Source organism: Rhinolophus sinicus, chromosome 9 (genome assembly GCF_057876585.1).
Source record: "Rhinolophus sinicus isolate RSI-liver-muscle chromosome 9, RSI-T2T, whole genome shotgun sequence".
NCBI classification, from domain to species: domain Eukaryota; kingdom Metazoa; phylum Chordata; class Mammalia; order Chiroptera; family Rhinolophidae; genus Rhinolophus; species Rhinolophus sinicus.
In genome coordinates, this window is record NC_142509.1 from 4,552,497 (window position 1) to 4,575,364 (window position 22,868).

Sequence of the window (22,868 nt, forward strand, 5' to 3'; positions counted from 1 at the left end):
TAAAGGTCCAAGAAACAAATGTTTGGACTAGAAGAAGGGAAAACATTTGCTAAGGACTTGACATCTCCAGATAAGAGAATCTCTCAGGCTAGTGGTTTTGCATCTGGCCTGGGGATATTCATATAAACGTTCAGAACTGTTGTACTATGTGATTTGGGGTGAGAGCTGGGTGAATCCCACTGGAACTTGGGTTTGTCTGGTTGGGGGAAGGAGTGGGGAAATCAGGGGGGGTGTTCGTTGTAGGGATGTACGTCATACATTACACATGCACGCACTCACCTTAGCCTGTAGGCTGTAGCCAGACTCAGAACAGTGACTAATTTCAGATTCCCCCGATTCAGCTGACTCAAACAAAATATATGTTTGCACTGATTTCCAAAGCACACGAGGTGGTGGTTCTGCCCTATTCTGGGCTCATCACAGCACTTCTCTGCAGAATTACAACCATTTCTGGGCTCCACGGTTTAAGGGGGATTGAGATAAACGAATTCATTCAGAGGAGAGTGAACCCAATGGCTGAGGGACCCAAGGCCATGCGTGTGAGGGATGGCTGGAGGGACCAGCAAGTCTGGAAGAGAAAAGACAGAGGGAGCATGAGAGCCATGATAAATTGCATATGGAACAGGAATTAGATTTATTCTATGGCTGCCAAGGGGGTAGAAATTGGGCCTTTGGTAGGAAGCCACAGGAAACAGTTTAAGCTTAAAATAAAAAGAGTTGTCCAAAGATGAAATGAGTTATTAAGTTGGTGCAAAAGTAATTGCAGTTTAAAAGGTTAAAAATAATTGCAAAAACCACAATTACTTTTGCACCAACCTAATAAATCATCAGTTAATTGCTTCTGTGTCACTTAAGGTATAATCTAAACAAAAATTTGGTGGAGATGTAGGAGAAATGATTTTTAACTTATGAAAATAGGTTTGGGGAATTAGAATCATTTCACCTAAAGAAACGAGGATAGGGACAGAGGCGAACTTATAGCTAATGCAGTGACCTCAAGTCTGGGAAAGCTGGAATAAGAGAGAATGGTATTAAGTGCATTATGACAGGGTTTTGTTTTGATCATAAGGAACTTCCCGATGGTAGCAGGCGATAGTGAGTAGGGTCACAAAGGGAAGCCCTGTAATTTTGTGCCCTTAATATATTCTAAATTAGGGTAAAGCCTCTCTGGGGTGACTTGGATGTTTGCCTGCAGCCAGGCAGATTGGCTGACCTCTTACAGTCTTGTGTTCTAAAATTCCTATGTTTTTTAACGTAATGGTCATTCTTTGCCCTGTTTCTGTTTGATCTCTAGCAGAAAAGTAAGTCGGAACTGGGTTTGAATCCATAGGGGTCGAGAAGGGCTCGAGCCATATACTTGGCTCTAATAATGAGGTTAGGGAGGAGTGATAAGAGGGGAAGAAGGGTGTACTGAATACTCTTATTTACCTCTCTTCCTACATCCTACATCCCTTAGTCTCACAGTCTGACTAGGAAAAACCTCTGGTGCCCGAGGTGAGGTGGCCCTGACCAGAGGGAAAGCTGGGGATGTTGAATAACTAGGGGCCCAGACTGCCTGGATCTCGTTTCTGAATGCTTTGCCTAATTTAGATCTGAATCCCTCTGTCTGTGAGAAGCTACTGCTCTCAGCAGTTCACAGTGTATCCTTTGCACCCCTTTGTCATCCTCTGGCATCTTTGTGGGGATCAGGCAACACTCACACTCATTCTTCCGTGATAAAACTGAAGCTCAGAGGGGTGTGGCCTCCCCCCGGGTCTTACAAAGGGGCGGGGCTGAGGCAGGACTGCCTGGCTCCCTTGACAGGTGGTGAGGGGAGATGTTTTGATGGAATCTAAATAGCTCTTATCGCATGGTGTTAGTTAATTACATGTCTGTCTCCCCGACCAGATTGTGAGTTCCTTAGAGGTAGAGCCTGCATCCCTAAATGCCTAGAATATCGCCTGGCACAGAGCGTGCCCTCTTCAGCAGTTTGCTGGATGGGTAGATCCTGCACAATTTCCTTAGAGTTTTAGTAGCAACATTTCTCTTGCCGGGGAGGGGAGGGCGGTGGCAGGGGGAAGCTGAAGAGCAAACTTAGAAGCAGCTGGAAGTTCTATTCAGTTGAACTCTATGCCCTGTTCCAGTGGTTTGTGGCCTCCCAGTGTTTGGAGACCTCTTTCAAGGAAGGTGTTTCCTGGGGTAGCTTAGTACCTTTTCTGTTTTCACAAGGTCCAGTTCTCCTGAGTGTTGAGGCTTCTGAAATACTTTGACTGAGATTGATAGTGAGTCAAGTTTAAAAGTACTAAATCCCTACTCTTTGCCCCATACCATGTTTAGTATTGTATATTTACTCTTTGTGTACAAAGAACCATGACAGGGTCGCTGCACAGTCGCTGCCATAGGGGGCCCTTGAGATGAATATCACGAAGTTGGAGGCACATAATAGGTGCTCACTAAATGCTTGTTTAATGAAATCAAATCAGCAAGTGTACTTAATACTTAAAGACTGTGAAGTTCAGAGAAACCTGGGTAGACAATGATCACTGAGAATCATGGAGAAATAAGGACCATCGACATGGAGAGATAAGGACCATGGCACTTAAAAGTCCCTTTAGATTTGTTCTAACGTGTGTGTAGCCACCTAGTGAGTGCCTTCTCTTCGGAACTCTGAAGCAGAGGGGTGACTGTTGTCAGGTCCTTGCAGAAGGAATTCCTGCACCAGGTGGGAGGTTGGATTACATGACCACTAAGGCCCTTTCCAAACTGCAGGCAGTTATGATAGGTCAGTTCAGCCAGCACTGCCTGCAAACCCAGCAGGACCATCACCCAAATGTTGGGCATCTGTCTTGTTGTAAATGATCTCAGGGAAAGGCAATTGTACACCACTGGTAAGTCCTTATGTTTAATTTTAGTATCTTCTGCTTTATCTTAGCATCATCCTTGTAACTTCCCCTCCCAGCTCTGTGCAGTTAAGGACTAGCTGAAGACAAGAATCGCAGTAATCTATCCCCACCCCTTGCCATGCGGAAAGGACAAAATTTAGAAACAGGATTCAGTTTCCTAACTGGGAATTCACTTCCTACTTCTACCACTTTTTTTTTTCATTCTGTGAGCAATTATAGGAAGTCTTTACTTGGGGGATGCGCTGTCTAACTAGGTTTTTTTGTTTGTCTGTTTAAGTTTCTGCCCCTCACCCTGATTAAGGTACGTTGTGATCATTCACCAGACAAAGATCACAGGTGCACAAAAAGGCAAAGCGATTTTTCTCAAGGGCACAAAAAAGCTCAGAATTTGAACTCAGATATAGACAAAGTGACCAGGCCAGCAAAGAGTCTGGAATTGATGTCATATTTTAGCTTTCATGGATCCAGAATTCATAATAGAACCAATGGTCTTGTGTTATAAGAAGGCAGATTTGGGGCAGGCTTAAGAAAAAGATATCTGAGTGTACAAAAAACGGAATGAACGGCTTTGAAAAGAGCTCATTCCTTTATTCATGCAGCACGTATCTGTGATCCCTGTGGGCGCCAGTCATTGGACTAGAGGTACTGGGGAACCACACAGTAATGACTGCTTGGGGACAAGGAGGCCACTTTAGATGGTGTGGTGCTTTGAGACGGCCCACTCCAGGGAGGTGACACTTGAGCTTCAATACGTTACAAAGGAACCCGAGTTCAAAACTCGAGAGTAAAAGTTCCAGGCAGAGGGACCAATAAGTGCAAAGACTCTGCCTCAGGGGTATATTGCGTATATTTAAGGAATGAAAAGGTCCAAGGAGGCTAGAATAGAGGAGGGAGAAAGCAATACAAGATGAAGTTGAGGAAACAGTTCCCCAAGTTCGCGTTCCAGGAGTTGGCTCTCTGGTCAATAAGTACATCTCTAAGGGGACATGAACCTCTTCCTCCAGAAGGTTAGGACAAGGACACAGAATGGATTTGGTGCAGCCAATGAGCCCTTTGGTTAAAACAATTCGTGTCTGACTTCTCACAGTGGTTCTGTAGCATCATCTGTGTTTTCAAAGGTTATCAGAATTTGTTCCTCTTCAAAATGTCCAGAGTGATAACAGGAGCTCTGGCTTTTCTGTCAGCTCTCGCAGGACCCAAACAAGCTTATTCTGTTTTTGTAGGAAGGGGGAAAAGTGGGTCAGGCTGTTTTGGCATTTTAGGCATGGAGTCCTGGTTTTATTGCAGGCCCTGGTCTCCATGGAAATGAAAAATAGTGTTTGTCACGCCTGTTCCTGGATTGAATTCCAAACTCTGGGCTGAACAGAAGGGGCAGGAAAGCCAGGGAGTGGGGCGGGTAGGATGGATGGAGGCTCCAGTGTTGTGATGAGGGATCTCTTTTTGGCTTGAGTAGAAAAGATAAACAACTATTGCCCTGTCTCCAGCCCTCCACCCATCACCTCTCTGGACTGAGCACACCAGTAGAGGGTTAACTGAAGTTCTGCTTTTCTCTGCTTGGCCAAAGACTCTATGGGTCTTGACCTTATGTTAATTGGTTACTTAATAAATTCATCAACAATGGAAGCCACTACTAGCTAGGACTTCCCCCACAACAAGTAATCCCTTCCAAGCTTAAGTAGATCCCTAATGAGAATGTATCTAGTTATTAATTAGTCAGCTGAATGCAAATGTTTCAGATGGGCTCTGCCACCATTTATTACCATTGCAAGATTTAAAAAAAAAAAAATTTTAAATAACTTTCCATAGATACTTGAACAAGACAAGGAAAGAGGAATGGGTAAGTGGAGCTTGTTGGCCATAGGAAGTGCCTTTAATTATCTACATGATATCTACAGAGATGAGGACCAGTCAGGGACAAATTGCAGAGAGAGGGTGGGGCCAGTGTGGACGCCGTAAGCCAATGTTTGGGTGACCAGTGAGTGATTAGTGCATCTGGAGAACTATCAGTCGCCCATTTGTAAGTTGTCTCTTCTCTGCTAGTGGTAGTATTACCTGGCAACAGGCTAGTTCCACCTTCTTGTTTCCACATTTCAAGACAAACAGAACCTGTCCCTGAATACGCTGTGCGCTTTACCCAAAGGCCCAAGTTGGAAAGCCCCCAGGGAATTTCAGTAAGTTACCCAAACAGAGGAGAGGGTACAGATGTTCATTGCTGTCAGAATCTTGCTCCCATTCTGTGTCAAGCTCTGTGGTTGGCATTGTATGAACTGATAGAAAAGAAAGGCATTATTCTGGGAGCCCTCTTCTCTCTCACCCCTTGATGAAACGCAACGTGCTGCTACATCCAGGCCAAAGGGTGGCATGCTGGGCCCAAGCTGAGACTCTGTTTTAACATAAGTTGGAAAGAGAACCTCTATGCCATCAAAAATAAATGAATAAATAACAACAAAAAGCATCTCCCAGAAGATGTTCGGCTCCTTTCTTCAACAAGGTAATCACAGTTGGACATAGAAAGCAAGTTGGTGGCTTTCTCCCTTAGAGAAGGAACTGGATCCAATAGTAGAGATGCCACCAGATTTATAGATTCCAAGTGATAGGCCCACTAAGAGTGGGTTCCAGGACGTCACAGGGAGCTCCTCATAGAGGGGACAATAGTGTATTTCTCATCCTTTCAAACGCCACCCCATCCAGTATCCGAAAAAGTGTGTGTGGGGGACCCAATGAGATTTACGCTGTTGAGCACCCTAGGCCTGGGCAGCGAGATGTCCAGCTGCCTGTTGACCCCCTGGTGGACAGTCATGCCATCTCTCTGGACCTGTGCTTCCCATCCATAATAGTGAGAGCATTGGACTGGACAAGCCCTTCAGCTCTCTTTCTGCACCAGTCATCTCTTGGGTACCTGAGACTGTGGTTGTATTTTCATGAGTAAAGGGCCAAGACCAGGAGCTCAGGTCATTATAACAAGGAGTGAAACAGGCCTAGGAAGACATTTTTGTTAAGTGACGTGGTATTTTGCTCTCTAAGGAGTAGGGTCCAGGGGAAATTTGCAGTCCTGCTGGAATTTGTGATTTGGGCCATTTCCCCCCTCTACAAAGTTCTAGTTGGGTCTGTCCTTCTTTCCTACTGTCACGGTGTGGTTTTAAGAGGGTACAGAGACACTGCCAAGTGACAAGCAGAAATGTGGAGAGGAACTGAAAAACAACCATCTTCAGAGAGGGCTAGTAAACTCTGAATTTGGAACCGCTTAGGTGGACAGACCTCATGGAGGCATTTGCAGACAGCATGTAAATTTCATGCACATGTTATGTAAATACCCTTGTGGTCATTCTATGTCAGACACTTGAGCTTGTGCTATGGGAAAATTCAAAGTAGAGCTGGCTAATTCACATGGATATTTGCAGTGCTATCATCAAGAACTAAGGAGGATTATGAATGCGTCTTCGAAATTGGCGTGGGTATGGGAGGTGCATAGCTGGGTAACAGGGTAGTCATCTGTTAGGGGGAATTAGTAGCTTTAGCTAGATGCTACTAATGGCAGGGAGGGATCAGGTGCTTGTAATATGGCGGTGGGCATGGGCTCTTAAATGATAATTGTCAGGCTTTGACACTGAAAGAAGGTGACATTGTTCCATTGGGTACTGACTGAGTGGTATCCTTACCTTGAGAATCACATCTTCATGCCCACCCTCCATCAACTCCTGGTTCTTCTCCATTGGTGTTTCTCCTGCCAGCTCAATGGATTTTCTACACTTGATCTTAGCCAAAAGGCTGAGAGGCGATCAATGGGTTTTCTGTTCCAGCGAGTCCACCCACCTGGTAGACACTGAACAGCTGATACACTCAGAGTTGTACGCAAAGTTTCCGTCATTTAGGGCGGATATGTCACTTATCCCTTCATACTTATAAGATTAGTCCTTGGGAATAGTGTCTCTGAAATTTTAGAGTGCATCAGAGTCTGCTATGGTGCTTGTTTAAAATGCAGATTGTAAGACCATCCCCTGGAAATGGTCATTAATTGAGTGGGGGTGGGTCTGGGATTCTGCCCTTTAAGAAAGCACCCCAGGTGGATTTGGTCCCCACTGTGGGAAGTAATGCTTGGGAGGATAGAGGGCAAGGATACTTATTCCACACTTTACAGAGAGGAACAAAAGCCTTTGTAATCGCAATAATTGCACCTCAGTCGTACTTACTGAGCATTCATTATGTATCAGGCACTGCGCTGAATATTTTACTTATTTCATTTAATGCACTAGCTCTATGAGATAAGTATTAGTGTCTCTCATTTGTCCAATAAGGAAAATGATGCCTAGAGGCCAAGGTCACTTGGCAAATGGCAGAGCTCGGACTCAAACCTGAGCCTGCTGACACCACAAACTGGCAATTAATCCTAACCCTGTAGGGCCCAAGCCGGCCCTCAGCAAACAAATGTTTCATTTGAAACTGGCTTTCTAAATTTCTGATTAAATGTTTTTTCTGTTAGGTTGGGATGCCCTGGAATGTGTCAGTCTTAAAAAAAAAAAAAAAAAAAAAAAAAAAAAAAAAAAAATGACCAGTGCCCTGACATTGAAACTGTTACAGCTGTACGTACATTTGATCATCCAGGTCACTGCCGGGCTGGGCTTAGGGAAAACAATAAGTGAACATGGAGTGTCCAGGGCTGAGGAGAAGAGGTGGGAATCTGATTGGGAATGAGCCAGGGCGGTGGGACACTGCGGTGAGAGTGGGAAAGGAGTTGCTGTAACCCCAGAGGTGGAGGCGCAGGGGTGTAGAGCGACAGGTGCATAGTTTGCAATCTCTGGGGCAGAAATGATTGATTTCTTTAGAGGCAGACAAGTTCACTGGAATGAGGCACAGTGAAACACCATCTATTTTGTTCTGCTCAGGGTTCTGAACAATGTATGGGTGGCTGGCCAGGGAGCTGGCTTGCTGACAAGATCTACCTGTGCTCACAGAACCACAGTGGGCATAGGATGGGAAAAGAAAGCCAAGCAAAGCAGTGTGGTGGTTCCTGTGTCTGGAGTGGGAGATGCTGCAAAGAGAGTCACTGCAGAAGGCTGGGGAAGCCTTTGTCCTCAATTCATGTATCTCCATTTCTCAAGGTCTTAAGCCAGACCTCACTATCGGAAGTAAGATAAAACTGTAGCATGAGGTATTGTGGTCAGACTTAAGGAAGCACTATTTTTTTTTTTAAGGAGGGCGCAGCTCACAGTGGCTCATGTGGGGATCGAACCAGCAACCTTGGTGTTATTAGCACCACGCTCTAACCAACTGAACTAACTGGCCGCCCGGGAAGCACTACTTTTTAGCAAGGTAACCAGGAGAGTAGTGAAATAGTCTTTGTTGGACGTCTTAAAAATTGGATGGATAGGAAGTCAGTGAATGACACCTGGGCCCCCTGCAATGGGTTACAGGTGGCTGGTGGGGGTCTCAGTGCACCTCTTATTGGGGAGAGTTGATTACAGGAGCCCTTAAGCATTAGTTTAAGCATGTTATGCTTCAGTAACACATAGTTTCCTGTAATGCTCTGTGTATTTCATTGCTATTTAGGGCCTTAACACCTTTATTCATACTGCTGTTGATTTTTGTTTGTTTTGTTTTGGGAACATTCCCTTCCCTCCTACTACCCTGCACTTCACCTGGCTAACTCTAACACATTTTTCAGAACCCAGCTCAAGTCTCAAGTGCAATATCCTCAAGGAAGCCTTTCGTGATCCCTCGAGGCTGGCTAAGATTCCCTTACTCTCCTATCACACCACTCATTGCTTATATTGAAATGAGAGGAATACATGTCTAGCTCTTCCTGACTATAGTGTTCCAAGCACCAGGATCCTTTCTTACTCACCAGTATGAGCTTGAATGCCTAGCATTATGCCATGTGTTCAGTAATATTTGCAATGGAAGATCCAGGTATGACGTCATATTACCTTGGCCAGGCACTTAACCTCCCTATTTTTCAGGTTTCTTATAAGTGAAGTTAAGAGTTGGATGTATTAATTCTGAACTCTGGAAGGGGGACCTTAGTGCAATAGCCCCTCCAATACCAGTCTTTCTTCCCCTTGAAGATCCCAAGATTTTGAAATGTAATGCAATACTATTATTAATAATGGTGGCAGGCTAGGTTAATGGCACATCATAGAGTTTGTCTGAAAGACACAATTACTGTAGGTTATAGATACATAGGAATTGGTTTTATTGGTTTTATTTGTTCAGCAGGTCATCCACATCTATAGGATAATAGGGTGATTTTTAAAAAATTTTAGGAGTCTAGCAAGTCTAGTAGTGATTTCGCTGAGTTGGAACTGTAGCTCCAAACACTTCTTTTATAGGGAAGAATCAGAGTGGAGATGGAGCATGGGACTGGTGGTGAGGGGGACACTGGGCAGAAACCACAGAGGTCTTTCACCGGGGAAGAAGATGGTCAAAAATGGCAAATTTACTTTTTAGAAAGTTCATTTTGACAGCAAAATAGAGAATGGATTGAAGACTGGAGGCAGGAAGTTGATTCCTTCTTTTTTCCCATCGACCTAGCTACCCATCCATACTTCTGTTTATTCACCCAGCAAACATTTTTCAGTACCTGGTTCTGAGAACAAATTCTATAATCAGATAGGCCTATGTTTCAAATCCTTTGCTGCCATGTATCCAGCTTTAGGTGAATTACTCAGTCAGTCAGTAATTCAATTTTATCACCTGAAAAATAGGACTAACAATATCCATTAATGTTTCATAGGTTGGTTAGGAAGATTAAATAAGATAATGCTTAATAAATGCTTGGCACTGTGCCAGGAACTCCTAAAATTCATAAATTTTTGCTATTTGATTAATATTAAAAGGTTGGGGATGCAGATTTGGGAGATGTCATGGTACTGGGGGCTGTTAAAACCATGGGTATGAAGACCTTCACCAGAATGAGATTCAGTTCAGGAGGCATTTACTGACCATGTACTATTTACAGAGTGAAATGCTGGGCAATACGGGAGGTACAAACGTGTGTGCCCTCAGGAGTGTATAGATCATTTCAATACCAGGCAAATGTGTTCAATGCTTTAGTGAGTTCAGTGGTGGAGATTTAGAAAACTGTTTTGGAGAAGGTGGGGTTTGAAAACCAACCCCCTCCCCCCCAAAAAAAGGGTGGGGTTTGAGATGGGTCTTCAAGGCTGAACAGGAGGTGAATGTGGAGGGAAAGGGCTCTTCACGTACACGTAATGATTTGTGTTACAGAAGACAAGAGGCAGCAAAATGAGAATGCATATTCAGAAAACCAGGGGAAGGTAACGGGACTAAAATATGGGAACTCTTTAAAGAGAGTATTAGGAAAGATAAAATATTGACATATATAGATAAGTGTCAAATTATTTCCAGTAGAGAACTTTGAATTCCATTCTGAGGATTTTAGACTTTAATATGAATGCTGGTAGGGGGCAGAAAGAGACTATCAGGCTTGTGTTTAGACATTGAATGACAAAGGTGTGCATGAGTATGGAAGGAGAAAAGGAGGCGGAGGAGGCCACTTAGAAGGCTATGAGAAGAAGGCTATGAGAAGAGTCTAGGCAGGAGGCGTTGAGAACCTGAATGAGAGCCCTGGGGATGGAAGGGAAGGATCGGCTAAAGAGCTGCATAAAAATAGAACTGACAGGATTCAGTGACTCACTTTTTGTCAGGTGAGATGGACGAGGTGGGTTTGCAGCCTGAGAGACCAGGAAATGATAATGCTGTTGAGAATGGGAAGTAGGAGGAAGTTTGGGAAGAAAGATGGCAGGATTGGTTTTCAGTCGGAAGTGTTCCTGAGACGTCTGTTTAGAGGAAATGTCCACTTGGCAGCAGGTTCTTGGGCTGAAGCCAGCACGTGTAAGCAGAGCCAGGCGCAGGTAGAGGAGTTGTCTGCTTCGAGGTGTAGTTGAAATCATAGAAAGCAGGAAATGCCTAGGGCAGTGAAGGACTCACCTTTGGAGAAGGACTGAGTTTCATGCAGAGCAGCGAGAGGGGGCAGTGGCTGAGATAAGAAGAGGAACAGGAGAGGTGTGTGTCACCAGGGAGAGGAGAGATTTTTCAAGAACACAAATGATCAACAATCTTATAAGGACAAAGATTTAAAGTGACAGATGACACTATAAGTTGTTTCTTGATGGATGTGTTCAAAGCAGAATTTTGGGTCTCTTGGGTGGCCTATGCAGGGTCAGCTGATGTGGGGCCCCAGGGGACGAGGAAATCATGGACATTTTGATCATTGAGTGTCTGAGGTTCATGTGCTTTTGGATATTTGGGGTGAGTTTCCTCTAGGTAAGAATGTTTTGCCCATCTTTGCTTGAGTTCCTCATTAGGCAGTTATTGGCAGTATTCAGAGTTTGAGGACGGATAAAAGGATCTCCTTTCCATTTCTGAGTCTAGACTCACCATGTGTGTAGATGTCTCTTGTCTAAGAAAAAGACCTCCGGGAGCCAAGCTGTGGGTTCCTCCTGTCTGGGATGGGCATGTGCTAGTGTCAGCCACACTCTCCTGCTTCTCTCAGCAAACTAGTTGAGGTTAGGGATAGAGTTCCTGGCTATTCTTCCAGCAAAATAATTCTGGAAGGCAGTTTGAACCTCGGAGTCCTTGGCCATGGGTTGAAATTGGCCCAAGAGAAAGGAGGCAACCCCAGAAAGGTGAATGCCTGAGTCTGCCCTTCAGGAATTTCCACCCGAAGATGTGTGTGAGGATCTTCTTGCCATCACTCTAAGGCTCGGCTTTTCCAACTGAGGTAAAAGAACACAATTTTCTTTATTGAGTGTTTTGTAGTAGTGAATGAGTTTAGAGAGTCAGAGGATAAGGGTATCGTGGACGGGGTCAGAACCTGAAGAGCCTCTTTCTAAATCACAGTTATTGTTTGTATTATAAGTGAGTGTCTAAATTTAAATTCTGTTTTGGGGTAAAGCAAAATATTGGGCCTATGAGTTTCCATACATCCTCCCATCACATTTGTCTTCTTCCTTTTCCCTGATCTGCTTTCTTTTTCTTCTCCATCAGTTTTCTTCCAAAAGTTAGAGCCCTGCCCTTGTCCCTGCTGCCCTCTTCCCTACACTTGCTGATTTGGGTTTTGGGGCTTCCTTCCCATTTTCCCTGCTGAGGACCCCCCAAGTGGAAGTTCCTGTTGAAAGGGACATGGTTTTCATTGCAAATGGGTCCAATGGGACATGGAGATTGCAGGTAGATCTTTATGCAAAACACAGTGTTCCCTACCCTGCATTCCCCTCCCTTAGGGGAGGCTGGGAGGAGGCTCCCAGAGCGCTTCCTTGGGCCATTACAGCCCAGCTCCACTTGCAGGCTGTTTCCAGAACCTGACCCTGCTCTCTGACTGCTGAGTCCTTGAGAGGGACCCTCGGCTTTTTATCCGCCTCCCCTTGTGCTTCTTTGGTTTCCCAGTCTCACATTTGCTTTCCTTCCCATTTCCCATGTGTCTTTCCTACTTAACCTTTTCCTTTTCCTTCTCTTTCTTTCCTTCCTTCATCTCTCAGAGCAAAGCAAAAACCTCTTAGAACTTGACTGCATTTAATTTCCTCTCCTCCTACTTTCTTCATCTCTTCTCCTTCTAGTTCATTAAGAACACAAGCTAATATCCAATTGTAAATATTTATACCACTTATAAACTTTGCCGTAGGTGAATTTGGTACTGTGGGGGTATACAAGGTACCTGTTGAAAATGAATTTGGGGGCAGGGAACATGGAATGTGAGAACTGCTGCTGTGTTCATCTTTACCCTGGGCAGGGGAAGCAGGAATCAGTGTGACTTACAAGGAAATAGTATGGTGTGGGTGAGTGACAAGTCAGAAGGTCTGCAGTTTGTTTCTAAACCCTCTGCGATCAGAGGACACTTAGCTTCTCTTTGCCATGCATTAATCTTCAGTTTTTAAACAGGAGTTACAGCATCTGTCATTACTGTGGAATGATTTGAGAACCCAGTGAAATACTATGTATGTGAATGCTTTGAAAAGTGGGATTATTATTGTCATTTATATGGACAAATAGCTCCCAAACAAAATGTAAAAACTGGCTTTGCAGCATGTACAAAATGAGCTGATAGTACTAGCTGATCCTAATGCATCTTTCAGCTCTTAAATTCTGTTTTGCCCTAGACAGTTCTTGGCATGTAATAGGGGCTCTAATAATATTTGGATAGATAGACAGATAGGTGGTTAGATGGATGGACAGATGGATGGATGGACGGCTGGATGGATAAACGAAGAAACGTCCAGTTGCCCTACTTACCACTTACTGTTCCTATTTCCATTTCACGTTGGCACCGTCACCCTCTTCTGGCCAGCAGCAGTATTAAGGTGCAGTGAGTTGGTAGCTGGGCCCTCTTCTCTGGGTTTCAGCCCAGCCCCTAACCCTGGCTCCCTGAGCTGGCTCCTTGGAACCCATCTTTGGCCTTCAATAACTCATTGCCTCTCTTTCCTCCTCCTCCCCTTTCCATCCCTCTCTCCATCTGCAGCACTGCCAGTAACTCAAACCGTAGCACGCCGGCCTGCTCCCCCGTCCTCCGGAAGCGGTCACGCTCGCCAACCCCACAGAACCCGGACGGAGACACCATGGTGGAGAAGGGCTCAGATCACTCCTCAGACAAGTCTCCGTCCACACCAGAGCAGGGTGTGCAGCGCAGCTGCTCCTCACAGTCCGGCAGGAGTGGCGGCAAAAATTCCAAGGTGAGCTAGACGCCCACCCAGGACTCTGTATTTGCTTGTCAGCTGGCTGCAGGGTCCTGGGTGTTGGGGGGACAGTGAGATAGAGAACCCCTTCCTTGAGGGACCTGATATGATTGACCGGCCCTGGTGTCCCAGAGATAGTCTTTACTCAGTGAGGCAATGGTGGGGCAGGCAGGGTGGATCCTAGTTAAATTTCATCTTTTCAACTAGGTGCTCAGAGAGGGTGCTGGTAAAATGACTCCATGATGACTGTTATCTTCCCTTAGGAGCTAGGGAGCCTCATGTACCTTGAGGTTTGGAGGAGGAGTGCTCCAAAGATCAGGAGGGGTCATCTGTTTAGCTCTTTTATCTTTTTCAAATTTGGGGTAGAAGAGAGCATTATTTGGGACGACTGTAGTGCCAGGAATGACAATCCTCAGGGAATGTTGCAGAATGCTGTTTTTAACCTCCACCCCGGCCATCAACCTTCCTTCTTTTGGTAATAATCCACTTGATACCCATCTGGCCAAGAAGATAGTGACAGGGCCCCTCTATTCCTCCCAAGTGTGTCAATGTTACCACCTGAGTACCCAGGCCTTGGCCTAAGGATAGGCATAAAGTAAGCCCTGGGGAGCCTGGGCTACTTATGGCTCCCCAGAGAGTTTCTTCTCCCCACTCGGTCCTTTGGGAAGCAGGAGATGTCTTTGTCTTGATGTTCCTTCCAAAAGCTCCTCTTCACCACTGGCCGCACAGGTCCTGGGGTCGGATAGAGTGGGGGTGCTGGGAGGTGCGAGAACTGGCTTCCCACCTGAACTTGTCTTTTGATTTGTTGTTCTTCCTCTTCTTCCCCACCATTTCCCATGTACCTTCTTTGCATGCATGGTCTTAGTCTCACAAGCGCCTCTCAAAAGTAAGCCATCTTTTGTCTCTGTCTGTGGTCTTCCCTCCAGTGTTGAATTGTCTGTAGTGCTCTGCACCCTTCCTCTGCCCCTGCCCATTCTGGCCATGTTTTGCTTGGTTCCTTTCCCAGAAGGCTGGCCCCACTGCCCTTGGCAGGCTGGCTTAAAGTCACCGAGAGACCATTCCCACTGTAATGGACGTCGGAGAGCAGACCCCATGTCTCTGCCTGCTCCCCAAACACTGCCTGGGGCTGGGGATCTGTTCCCTCCATACATGGTGCCATCTAGAAGCAGAGTCCCACCAGGACTTAGTTTCATTGCTTTGGGGAAGGGAGGCCCTATCCAATTGGGTTTCAGATCCTGATACCCCTTAGACCTGCTTTGGTGGGTGAGTCCTGATTCCCCTGAAAAGTTGACTGAGGGTCACGAATTCTAGTAGGTGATTTCCATGGTGCAGGAGAGTGACCTCAGGAGCTCTGCCTGTCACCCTCCTTCCCTCCACCTGCCTGCTGAGAACTGCTCAGCCTGGGCACCCCTTACCACTTCCACCCACCACCCAGCGCAGGGGCTCCTGATGTTCTTAGGATGCTGGAGAATGATCAGAGGGGAACTTTTCTCCCAAAGGGCTTGGTGCCAGCACCTGGAGGTTGGTGGACATTAGCGGTAGCCCCTGTCAGGTCCTACAGAGATGCGGCCAGGTCAGAGAGACAATGCCAGAGTCTGCTCATGACCCGAGGATTTCAGAGGCCTGAGGAGAACTTGGAGGGAGGAAAGGGTGAGCAATAGGTGTCTTAGGATAGCAGGGTCAGGATGTAATCCCCATGGGGTGGGTGGGTGGGATGTAACCTGAAGAAGAGAAAGCTGAGGGATGATTTAATAGTCTCAAGCCTCCATGTGTTTTAGACAGGAGGAGGGTGAATAGCTGTTGTCTTTCCTGAGGAGAGAACAAAAGGCTACAGGGCTGGTCCTATAGTCTGTGACCTTCAGGCCAAACGCACATCTTGTGTCTGAGGACTTTAAATGATTGTTGCTGGCTGTGGACAGGGGAAGAGGAACTCTACCTGGAGTGAGGAAGCCAAGAGGAGTTCTTTGTGTATTCAGGTGGCCTGGCAGGTGCAGGCATGTCTGGCGACAGGGTTTTAAGATGTCCTGTCATCCCGTTCTGAGCCCCTCACACTTCTGACAGCCTGGGGAGAGGACAATAGGACTGGACATGGGCATCAGGTTATCCTAGCTCTCTGTTTCTGCCCATAGTCTTTGCACACTTCTCCATCCTAAGTGAAGCTCTAAGCTCCCTTACCCTTTTACTCTATACCTAGCAAGACACTCAGTGACCAGAGCAATACCTATTTATGGTAATTAGTCACCACTTACAGAGTGCCTCTTTTAGTCAGCTGAGGCATTGAGGTGAGTACCCAGTAATGAGGATTTGTTAAAATCTCCTAAATAGTAGGTCTTCTTTGGGAAGTGAGTATGAAAACCAGGTTCCCAACCCTCAGGCAGCATACCGTCTGGAAAGGGAGATAAGAAACTGCCCAGATTATCCACAAACCAAACCTGAGTATCCTGTTTCCCCAAAAGTAAGACCTAGCCGGACAATCAGCTCTAATGCATCTTTTGGATAAAAAATTAATATTAAGTCCCAGTATTATATATTATATTATATTATATTATTTATTATATTATATTATGTTATTATTATATTATTATTATATTATAAAAACCTTGTCTTATAATAAAATAAGACCGGGTCTTATATTAATTTTTGCTCCAAAAGACGAGTTAGAGCTGATTGTCCAGCTACATCTTATTTTCGGGGAAACATGGTAGTTGGGAATGTTATGTGAATTCAGAGGCAGGAGACTCATTTATTAGTGGGACATGTTTTAGGGAGCAGGTGCTCTGACTCAGGCTGGAACTCTTGAGATTTTGGAGAAGCAAAATGAGGCATTACGAAAGGACCATGAGCTGAGAGTGAACTGAGCATTAATCTTGGCTGCTTTCTTAAGGAGCCAAAGAGGGAGAGGTGATTAGAGACTCTCGGTTTTCTTCCCCTTTGAAGAGCTTGTATGGGTCAGTGCCTTTCCCCAGTAGACACATACTCTCTGAGTTCCCTGGCTTTGGATAGCTACCTCCTCACCCCATTGTCTCACCAGTCATGACCATCACCACCACCACCACCATCCTCTAAATGCAGTTAAAATAGAACTGACTTGTGGGAGAGGGGTACCCTACCACCCAGGTGGAAGAGGTAGCAACTGTGGTCCATCTGGGAAACGTGTGTGTGGGACATACAGACTTTAGAAAAGAAACATGAGAACCATATAGAAATTAGGTTCTACATGGAACAGGGCCCGGAGCAGAAAGTGAGGGAAAGCTGCAGAGGTGAGGTGGAGAGTGTGTTCGTGTAGTGGGGATATCCCCCATTAAGGCCCTGGTGGAATATTGTCACAGGTTGACCAAATGTTTCCGTGGCAGGGGATCTGGTAGCTAGATCTACTGTCACTATTATCCCTGCTAGGCCACCTCACTCCCTGTCTTTAGTCTACCTCTGAGAGGAGGTAACCTCATATATTTTCAGGCAAGATGGGAAGTGCTTCCACTTCCCCTTAGAGTCAGGCCTCACACAGTATTAGCCTTCCTTCTCAGGGCCTGCATTTCCTCATTTGTTACTATGTAGGGGCCGGACAAGGCGATCAGTAATATCCCTCTCCTGTGAATCTGTAACTGTACTGCTGAGGCCGACATTTCCTAGGTGTAGCCCAGACCAGAGCAGTTTTATTTCCACTTCCCAGGACCCCTGAGTTTGTGCTACCACCCAGCTTCTGCTCTGTAGTGCTGGCTTACGGCCACTAGAGGGAGCCAGTGGCCGCTTCCTGATCTAGGACAGCCACAGGGGAGGTGCCCATGACCCTAAGCAAGTCCTCCCTACACTGGGTGCACTGTGTCACCCTGGCTCTGTGTCTCTGGGCTCCTTTTCCCTTTGACCTCTTCCCTGTTTTTCAATCCTAATTTTTGTGGTTTTCTTTTCAGTATGACAGACTTAACCTGATCAAAGTAAGAAGTTGTTTTTTCTCCTAATTTCTATTAGATATAGAGTTCCTCTCGTCCCCGCCTTTGTCCCCTCACCCCCCATCTTCCAGAGTCCCAGAGCCTTTGAGCTGGTGAGATGTTTTTGGGAACTTGGGTCTGTTTCCCTGGGCTTTGCATTCCTTTAGACACTTGCTTTTCAGACCTCTTCTAGGAGGCAGTAGAAACATGCTCTGCTCAGCTTCCCCTCCCCAGGACACTTTTCCTGACTCCCTCCTCCCCTTCTAGCCAAATTCATTTATAACCTGTCAGAAAAGCCCTCATCCTCACTCCCTAGTTCTGTTTATTCCATGCCTCTGGCCCAAGGAGGGGCATTTCAGTGACCCTACAAGGGTAGGCAGCCTCCCCCTCTGCCAGTGGACACCCCTGCTCTCGCCCTCTGAGGCCCACAGCCCCTCTGGCTTCCCTGCCCCCATGTTAGGGGCCCTCCCTGTCGGGACTGAGTCCTGGGAGAGCAGAGCCTCGAGGATCAAATTTGCCTCTACAAGGCTGGTCAGAGTTCAGGGATTCATGTTCACAGTGGATATTCTCAGGGGCTACCGTGGATTAGGCTAGAGGAGTGGGTGCCCATTTTTCTCAGTGGCACCCTCAGTCGTGGCACATAAGCTGCTTAGACAGAGCTGGTTGGGGTAGAGTTCTCACGCTGAGGGACAAGACAAAAGTCCTTGCCCTTGATGGTATATTTCACATTTCCATACTTAGAACATGCATTCTTACCTGTCGTTACAAAAGAGAAAATATTCCACACAAAGATATCACACAGCTAATTAGAGATGGGACATGGGTTTCCTGGTTGTAGTTCTTTGTCACTCTGGTGTTCTTTGTTGCAAACAGACTTAGAAGGGACATGTGCTGTGTGGCAGTCCATGAAAAGAGACCATCTACTACTTCTGTTAACGTGAAACGAGAGGGAGAGCACTGTAGGAGTGATAATCAAGGCTCTTGAGTCCCCCTACCAGCCCAAGGTCTTGTCCTCCCCATCCTCCTAGGGTCTTACATGGAAGTCAGGACAATGTGGAAGGAACTCGGGGGTGAGCCAGAGAGTGTTGTCAGCTGTGAAGCAGATGTCTGATAACCTGGCTTTGGTTTGATGAAACGCAGGCAAACTGGGGGCATTCAAGATGGCCACCTCCCAAAACATGCCTCTCCACACTGGGAAATGTATTTTAATGAATATCTTCATAGCCTCATGCCCTGTGATCTCAGAGTCAGGGCCCAGGAATTAACTGTCCCAATGCCAGAATTCTTAGAGGCTGATTTTCAGTTCCAGGTCCAGGATTCCCATGTGGCAGTAGCTCCGTCAATGATGAAATAGTTGGTTTTGCATGTTTGTATTTCGCCCCTTTACCTACTAAGACCTGTAGATTGGAGGAGGAGATGAGGCCATGGTGGGCGTATGGGCCATGGTGACAGCCTTTGTTGGGGAATGACCTTGCAGAGCATATCTTGCAGAGGGCAACTGAGGACCTGCCTTGCCATCTGCCCTTCTGGCCAGTGAGATCGGGGTGAAACAAAACCAATCAGAGGCAGCACCATCCATGCATGCTCCCCTCTGCTTACATGTTTCCCCTTTGGAATGGAGGCTGATGGTCTCTATAGAGCTGTTCTGGTGGGATGGGAGAGCTGGCGAGGGGGAGATCACATGACCATGCTTTCCTCACAACAGACTCACTCACCCACCCTCTACCCCACCAGACAGTGTGCAGCAGATATCCTGAGAGAGGGGCTGCCCTCTTCTTCCCTTAGGAGTCAGGGCCCCTTAAGACCAGGCAGAGGGGATAAAGGTTATTAATTATGCCCAGGGCCCACACTTCTGTGTAGTTAATTTTTTGACCTGCTGGCAGGGTTTTCCTCTCCTCAGTGATTCTCTACCTGAATTACACCCTTGGCAAGCTTTTTAAAATTGGAACTATTCCAACTCCAATCTAAACCTATTGGATCAGCACCTCAAGGGATGAGGCCTAAGCACGTGTGTGCGGGTATGTGTGTGTCATTCCTGTCTGCCTGTCTGCCAAGCAGGATGTGCACAAAGGAACCCAGGCTGTGATCAGAGGTAGACAAGACACAATCTTAGTCATCCCTCCTCTTTCCCTAAAAAGCTTTCATTTACCATGAAGAAGAGTAACCTTTGCCCAGGGCTGGGAATGGAGAACACTTGAATTCTGAAGCTGGGCGGAGTCTGCTTTTGTTGGTATTGATTTATGGCACCATTAGCAATTATATGCTTTAACTTTCCTCCCAGTGCAGAACCCCCAACCCTTCCCTTGCTGGTGTCACTGAAGTGATCGGTCAGCTGTTGAGCAGGAGGAGTAACTGAGTCCTGTATTCCCTGAGAACACAGTTGGAAGAAGTTTCTAAGCTTCTTTTCTCCCTTTACACCAAAGCGTCCCATCCTGCCTTCTGCAGAGGAGCCGACTTGGAGCAGAAGGCTCCAAGGGTTGGTCTCCATCTGTACTTTGCTTCTGGTCACAGGGCCCACTGGGGACTGGGTCTTGGATGCCTGCCATGCATCCCTTCCCCCATCAGAAGAACCTTGTGATGGGCGCCGACTCCCTTCCGGCTCAGCTCTACCTGGTGCTGCCACTGCCTGCCACCCCAGCGCGGCAGAGCTTCCAGCATGGACTGCTCCCCGGGCCTTCCTTCTGGAGCTGTCTTGAGAATGGAGGGCCCCTCCCAAGCGGCCACATGGGAAGCATTCAGCTGCATTTGGGTTCCTCTCCCTTCCCACCCTTTGCTGTCTGTGTAACCTTACCTCTGGAGCTAGGAATACCCTGGCCATGCCCACCACCTCTTCCCTGACTAATTTTACCTTCTCTTTTATTTTGTCCTTTCAGAAAAGCCAGAGCTGGTATAATGTAAGTATCCCTGTTTCTCTTCTTGTTGGTGTGTAGAACTGGAGGGGCGTGGACATGGACGTGGTCGGGGTGAATGGAGCATGGAGTGCATTTGGGCTGAAGCAAATTGTAGTGTGAAGCAAATTGAGGCACCTCAAAGGGTGCGCTTTCCCCTGACCTGCCCCAGTCCCCGTCAAAAACCAGACACAGTGGTGATCTTCTGTAACAGAACAGGATTGCTGGTGAGGGTTGGATTCAGGGAGACCAAGGAGAGTTGGCACACCTTTTCCTTCCCTAGACACCCGGGCAAGGCTCCTTCAGACTTATTGGAGGTAACCAGTCAGGAAGGTGTCCCGAGACCAGACAGAATTCTGGGCCTGAACTGAGGGCCACAATTTCCTTCCCATAACCAAGACATTTTGGGGGAAATTAAGCCAGAAACCTTGCCCTCAATAGTATGGAGATGTCCCAGGTAATGGAATTTGACTTACCACCCCACCTCCACCCCAGGCATACCTCAGTAGCCCCAAGGGCATGCCCCTTCTAGAAGATATCCGCCATCCTTGGGTCTGTGGTGAAGGTGTAGCCTGGGGTTGTCCATGGGGATGGTTCAGCCCGCTGCTCCATACCCGGGAAGTACAAAACGCATTGTGGAGCTGGCAGTCCCTGCGAAGGCCACATCCTCTTGGTCACATAGACTAGACTGCAGGATTTCAAACTTTTCCCGTGAGGAGCAGCTGGCTGAAGTCCCTCGCCTGGTGTCTCTCGCCTGGCCCCTGTCAGATTGTGCTTGCCCTCTGGGACTGCACAGTGGAGGGGCTGGCAGTGTGCAATCATCGTCTGGCCCTCAGGTCATTGTGTGTTTTTCTCTGAGCTGTTGCCACCCTTGATGCTGACTGATCACATGGAGGCCAGCTTCCCCCAGTCTCTAATCCCAGACTCTACTTCAGCAAGTGACATTGGGCATGGCGAGGGTGTGGGACCAGATGACTTGGCTGTGGGTGACAGAGTTGAGGACACTTTGGGGAAGGGAGAGATGGGGGAGGGGATAAGGAAGAGGCTTGGGTTTTTTTGTTTTGTTTTGTCTTAAATTTTATTGGGGAATATTGGGGAACAGTGTGTTTCTCCGGGGCCCATCAGCTCCAAGTCATTGACCTTCATTCTAGTTGTGGAGGGCGCAGCTCAGCTCCAAGTCCAGTCACCGTTTTCAATCTTGGTTGCAGGGGGCGCAGCCCACCATCCCATGTGGGAATTGAACCTGCAACCTTGTTGTTAAGAGCTCGCCCTCTAACCAGCTGAGCCATCTGGCTGCCCCTCCAGAAGCTCAGTGGCCACTCGTTGCCTTCAGTCTAGTTGTGGAGGGCGCAGCTCACTGGCCCATGTGGGAATCGAACCGGCAACCCTGTTGTTTAGAGCTTGCGCTCTGACCAACTGAGCCATCCGCCCAGCCCAAGGCTTGAGTTTAATGGAGGGATTTGGGCCAGAATCATTTGTATGTGTGTGTGTGTGGGGGGTGTAAGGGGGGATGTTTGCCCACACAGCTCAGTGATTCCCCAAACCAAGCACATGTCACTGAGCCCTGTGGCTCTGACCTGCTGCTCAGCAGGCCTGCCTGTCCCTAGGCAGGCTCCGTGGACTGCCTGCCTGCCAGGGTTAGCCACACGGGCACAAGGAGGGCAGGGCTCTGTGGGCTGCTGCTGGGAGGGGAGTCGAGGGCTGAGGTGGGCTGCCCTGGGGAGCAGGCGGGCTCCACACCTTCATTCCCAGCGCTCCCCCTCGGACCCACCTGGCCTTGTGGCCTACCTGCTGCTCAGAGCTCACATCCTGGAAGGAGAGGAAACTCCTGTGTGGGAGGAGAGGTGGGCGAATGGAGGGTGCTCTCTGAGGAGCTGTGTGGGGACTCCAGCATCCTAATGAAACCTTCCACCTTTCTGAGCCATATTGCAAAATTAGTGCCCCCAAAGCGGAACTGGAAACAGGAGGCTGCAGACCTGTAGGCAATGGAAACATCCGAACTGGGACTTACAAGTCTTCACCTTGTTGCTAGGCGCCACCCTCTCCTCTCTGCTCTTTGTTCTTTCCATCAGGCTTTTCTGTTTCACGCACTTTTCTTTTCTTGACCCCGCCCTCTCCAACCCTCCTCATCACCCCCCCCACCTCAGTTTCCTTTTCTCCACCTGTTTTACCTCTCCTTTCCCTGATTTCAAGTCTCCTGGCTGGCTCTCTCTTTCTGTCTGATTCTCGTAGGTTTTACTTTCTCTCTTCTGTCTTTCTGCCACCCTTTCACCTCTGATTTCTTCTCCCTCAGCCCCACACATAAGAGCTGGCGTCTGAGCACTCTTCCGCCCAATGTCTACCTGAGCGGAGGGATGGCCAGAAATAGATCCTGCCTCTTGGCTGGCAGGTCCAGCTGCCATGTGGGGGCCCAAAAGTCAGGGGTTTCGATGTCAGATAAGCGAGAGATAGAGGAGCCCAGCTGAAGACTTGCTTCCGGTCTGGTTCCTC

General features: G+C 47.4%; 1 protein-coding gene across 23 annotated transcripts in view; it reads left to right on the forward strand.

Moving 5' to 3' along the window:
* The window catches only part of GRAMD1B (GRAM domain containing 1B), a 239,107-nt gene that overhangs the window by 178,992 nt on the left and 37,247 nt on the right, over window positions 1–22,868 (forward strand). For 12 of the 23 annotated variants that reach the window (XM_074321146.2, XM_074321148.2, XM_074321152.2 and 9 more), the window contains 3 exons: window positions 13,351–13,561; window positions 17,473–17,496; window positions 20,364–20,384. In XM_074321146.2, the coding sequence (XP_074177247.2) occupies window positions 13,351–13,561; window positions 17,473–17,496; window positions 20,364–20,384 (256 nt within the window). Of the gene's footprint in view, window positions 1–11,549; window positions 11,620–13,350; window positions 13,562–14,429; window positions 14,451–17,472; window positions 17,497–20,363; window positions 20,385–22,868 lie in introns of all 23 variants that reach the window. The other 11 variants (XM_074321150.2, XM_074321154.2, XM_074321155.2 and 8 more) reach the window with 4 other exon arrangements.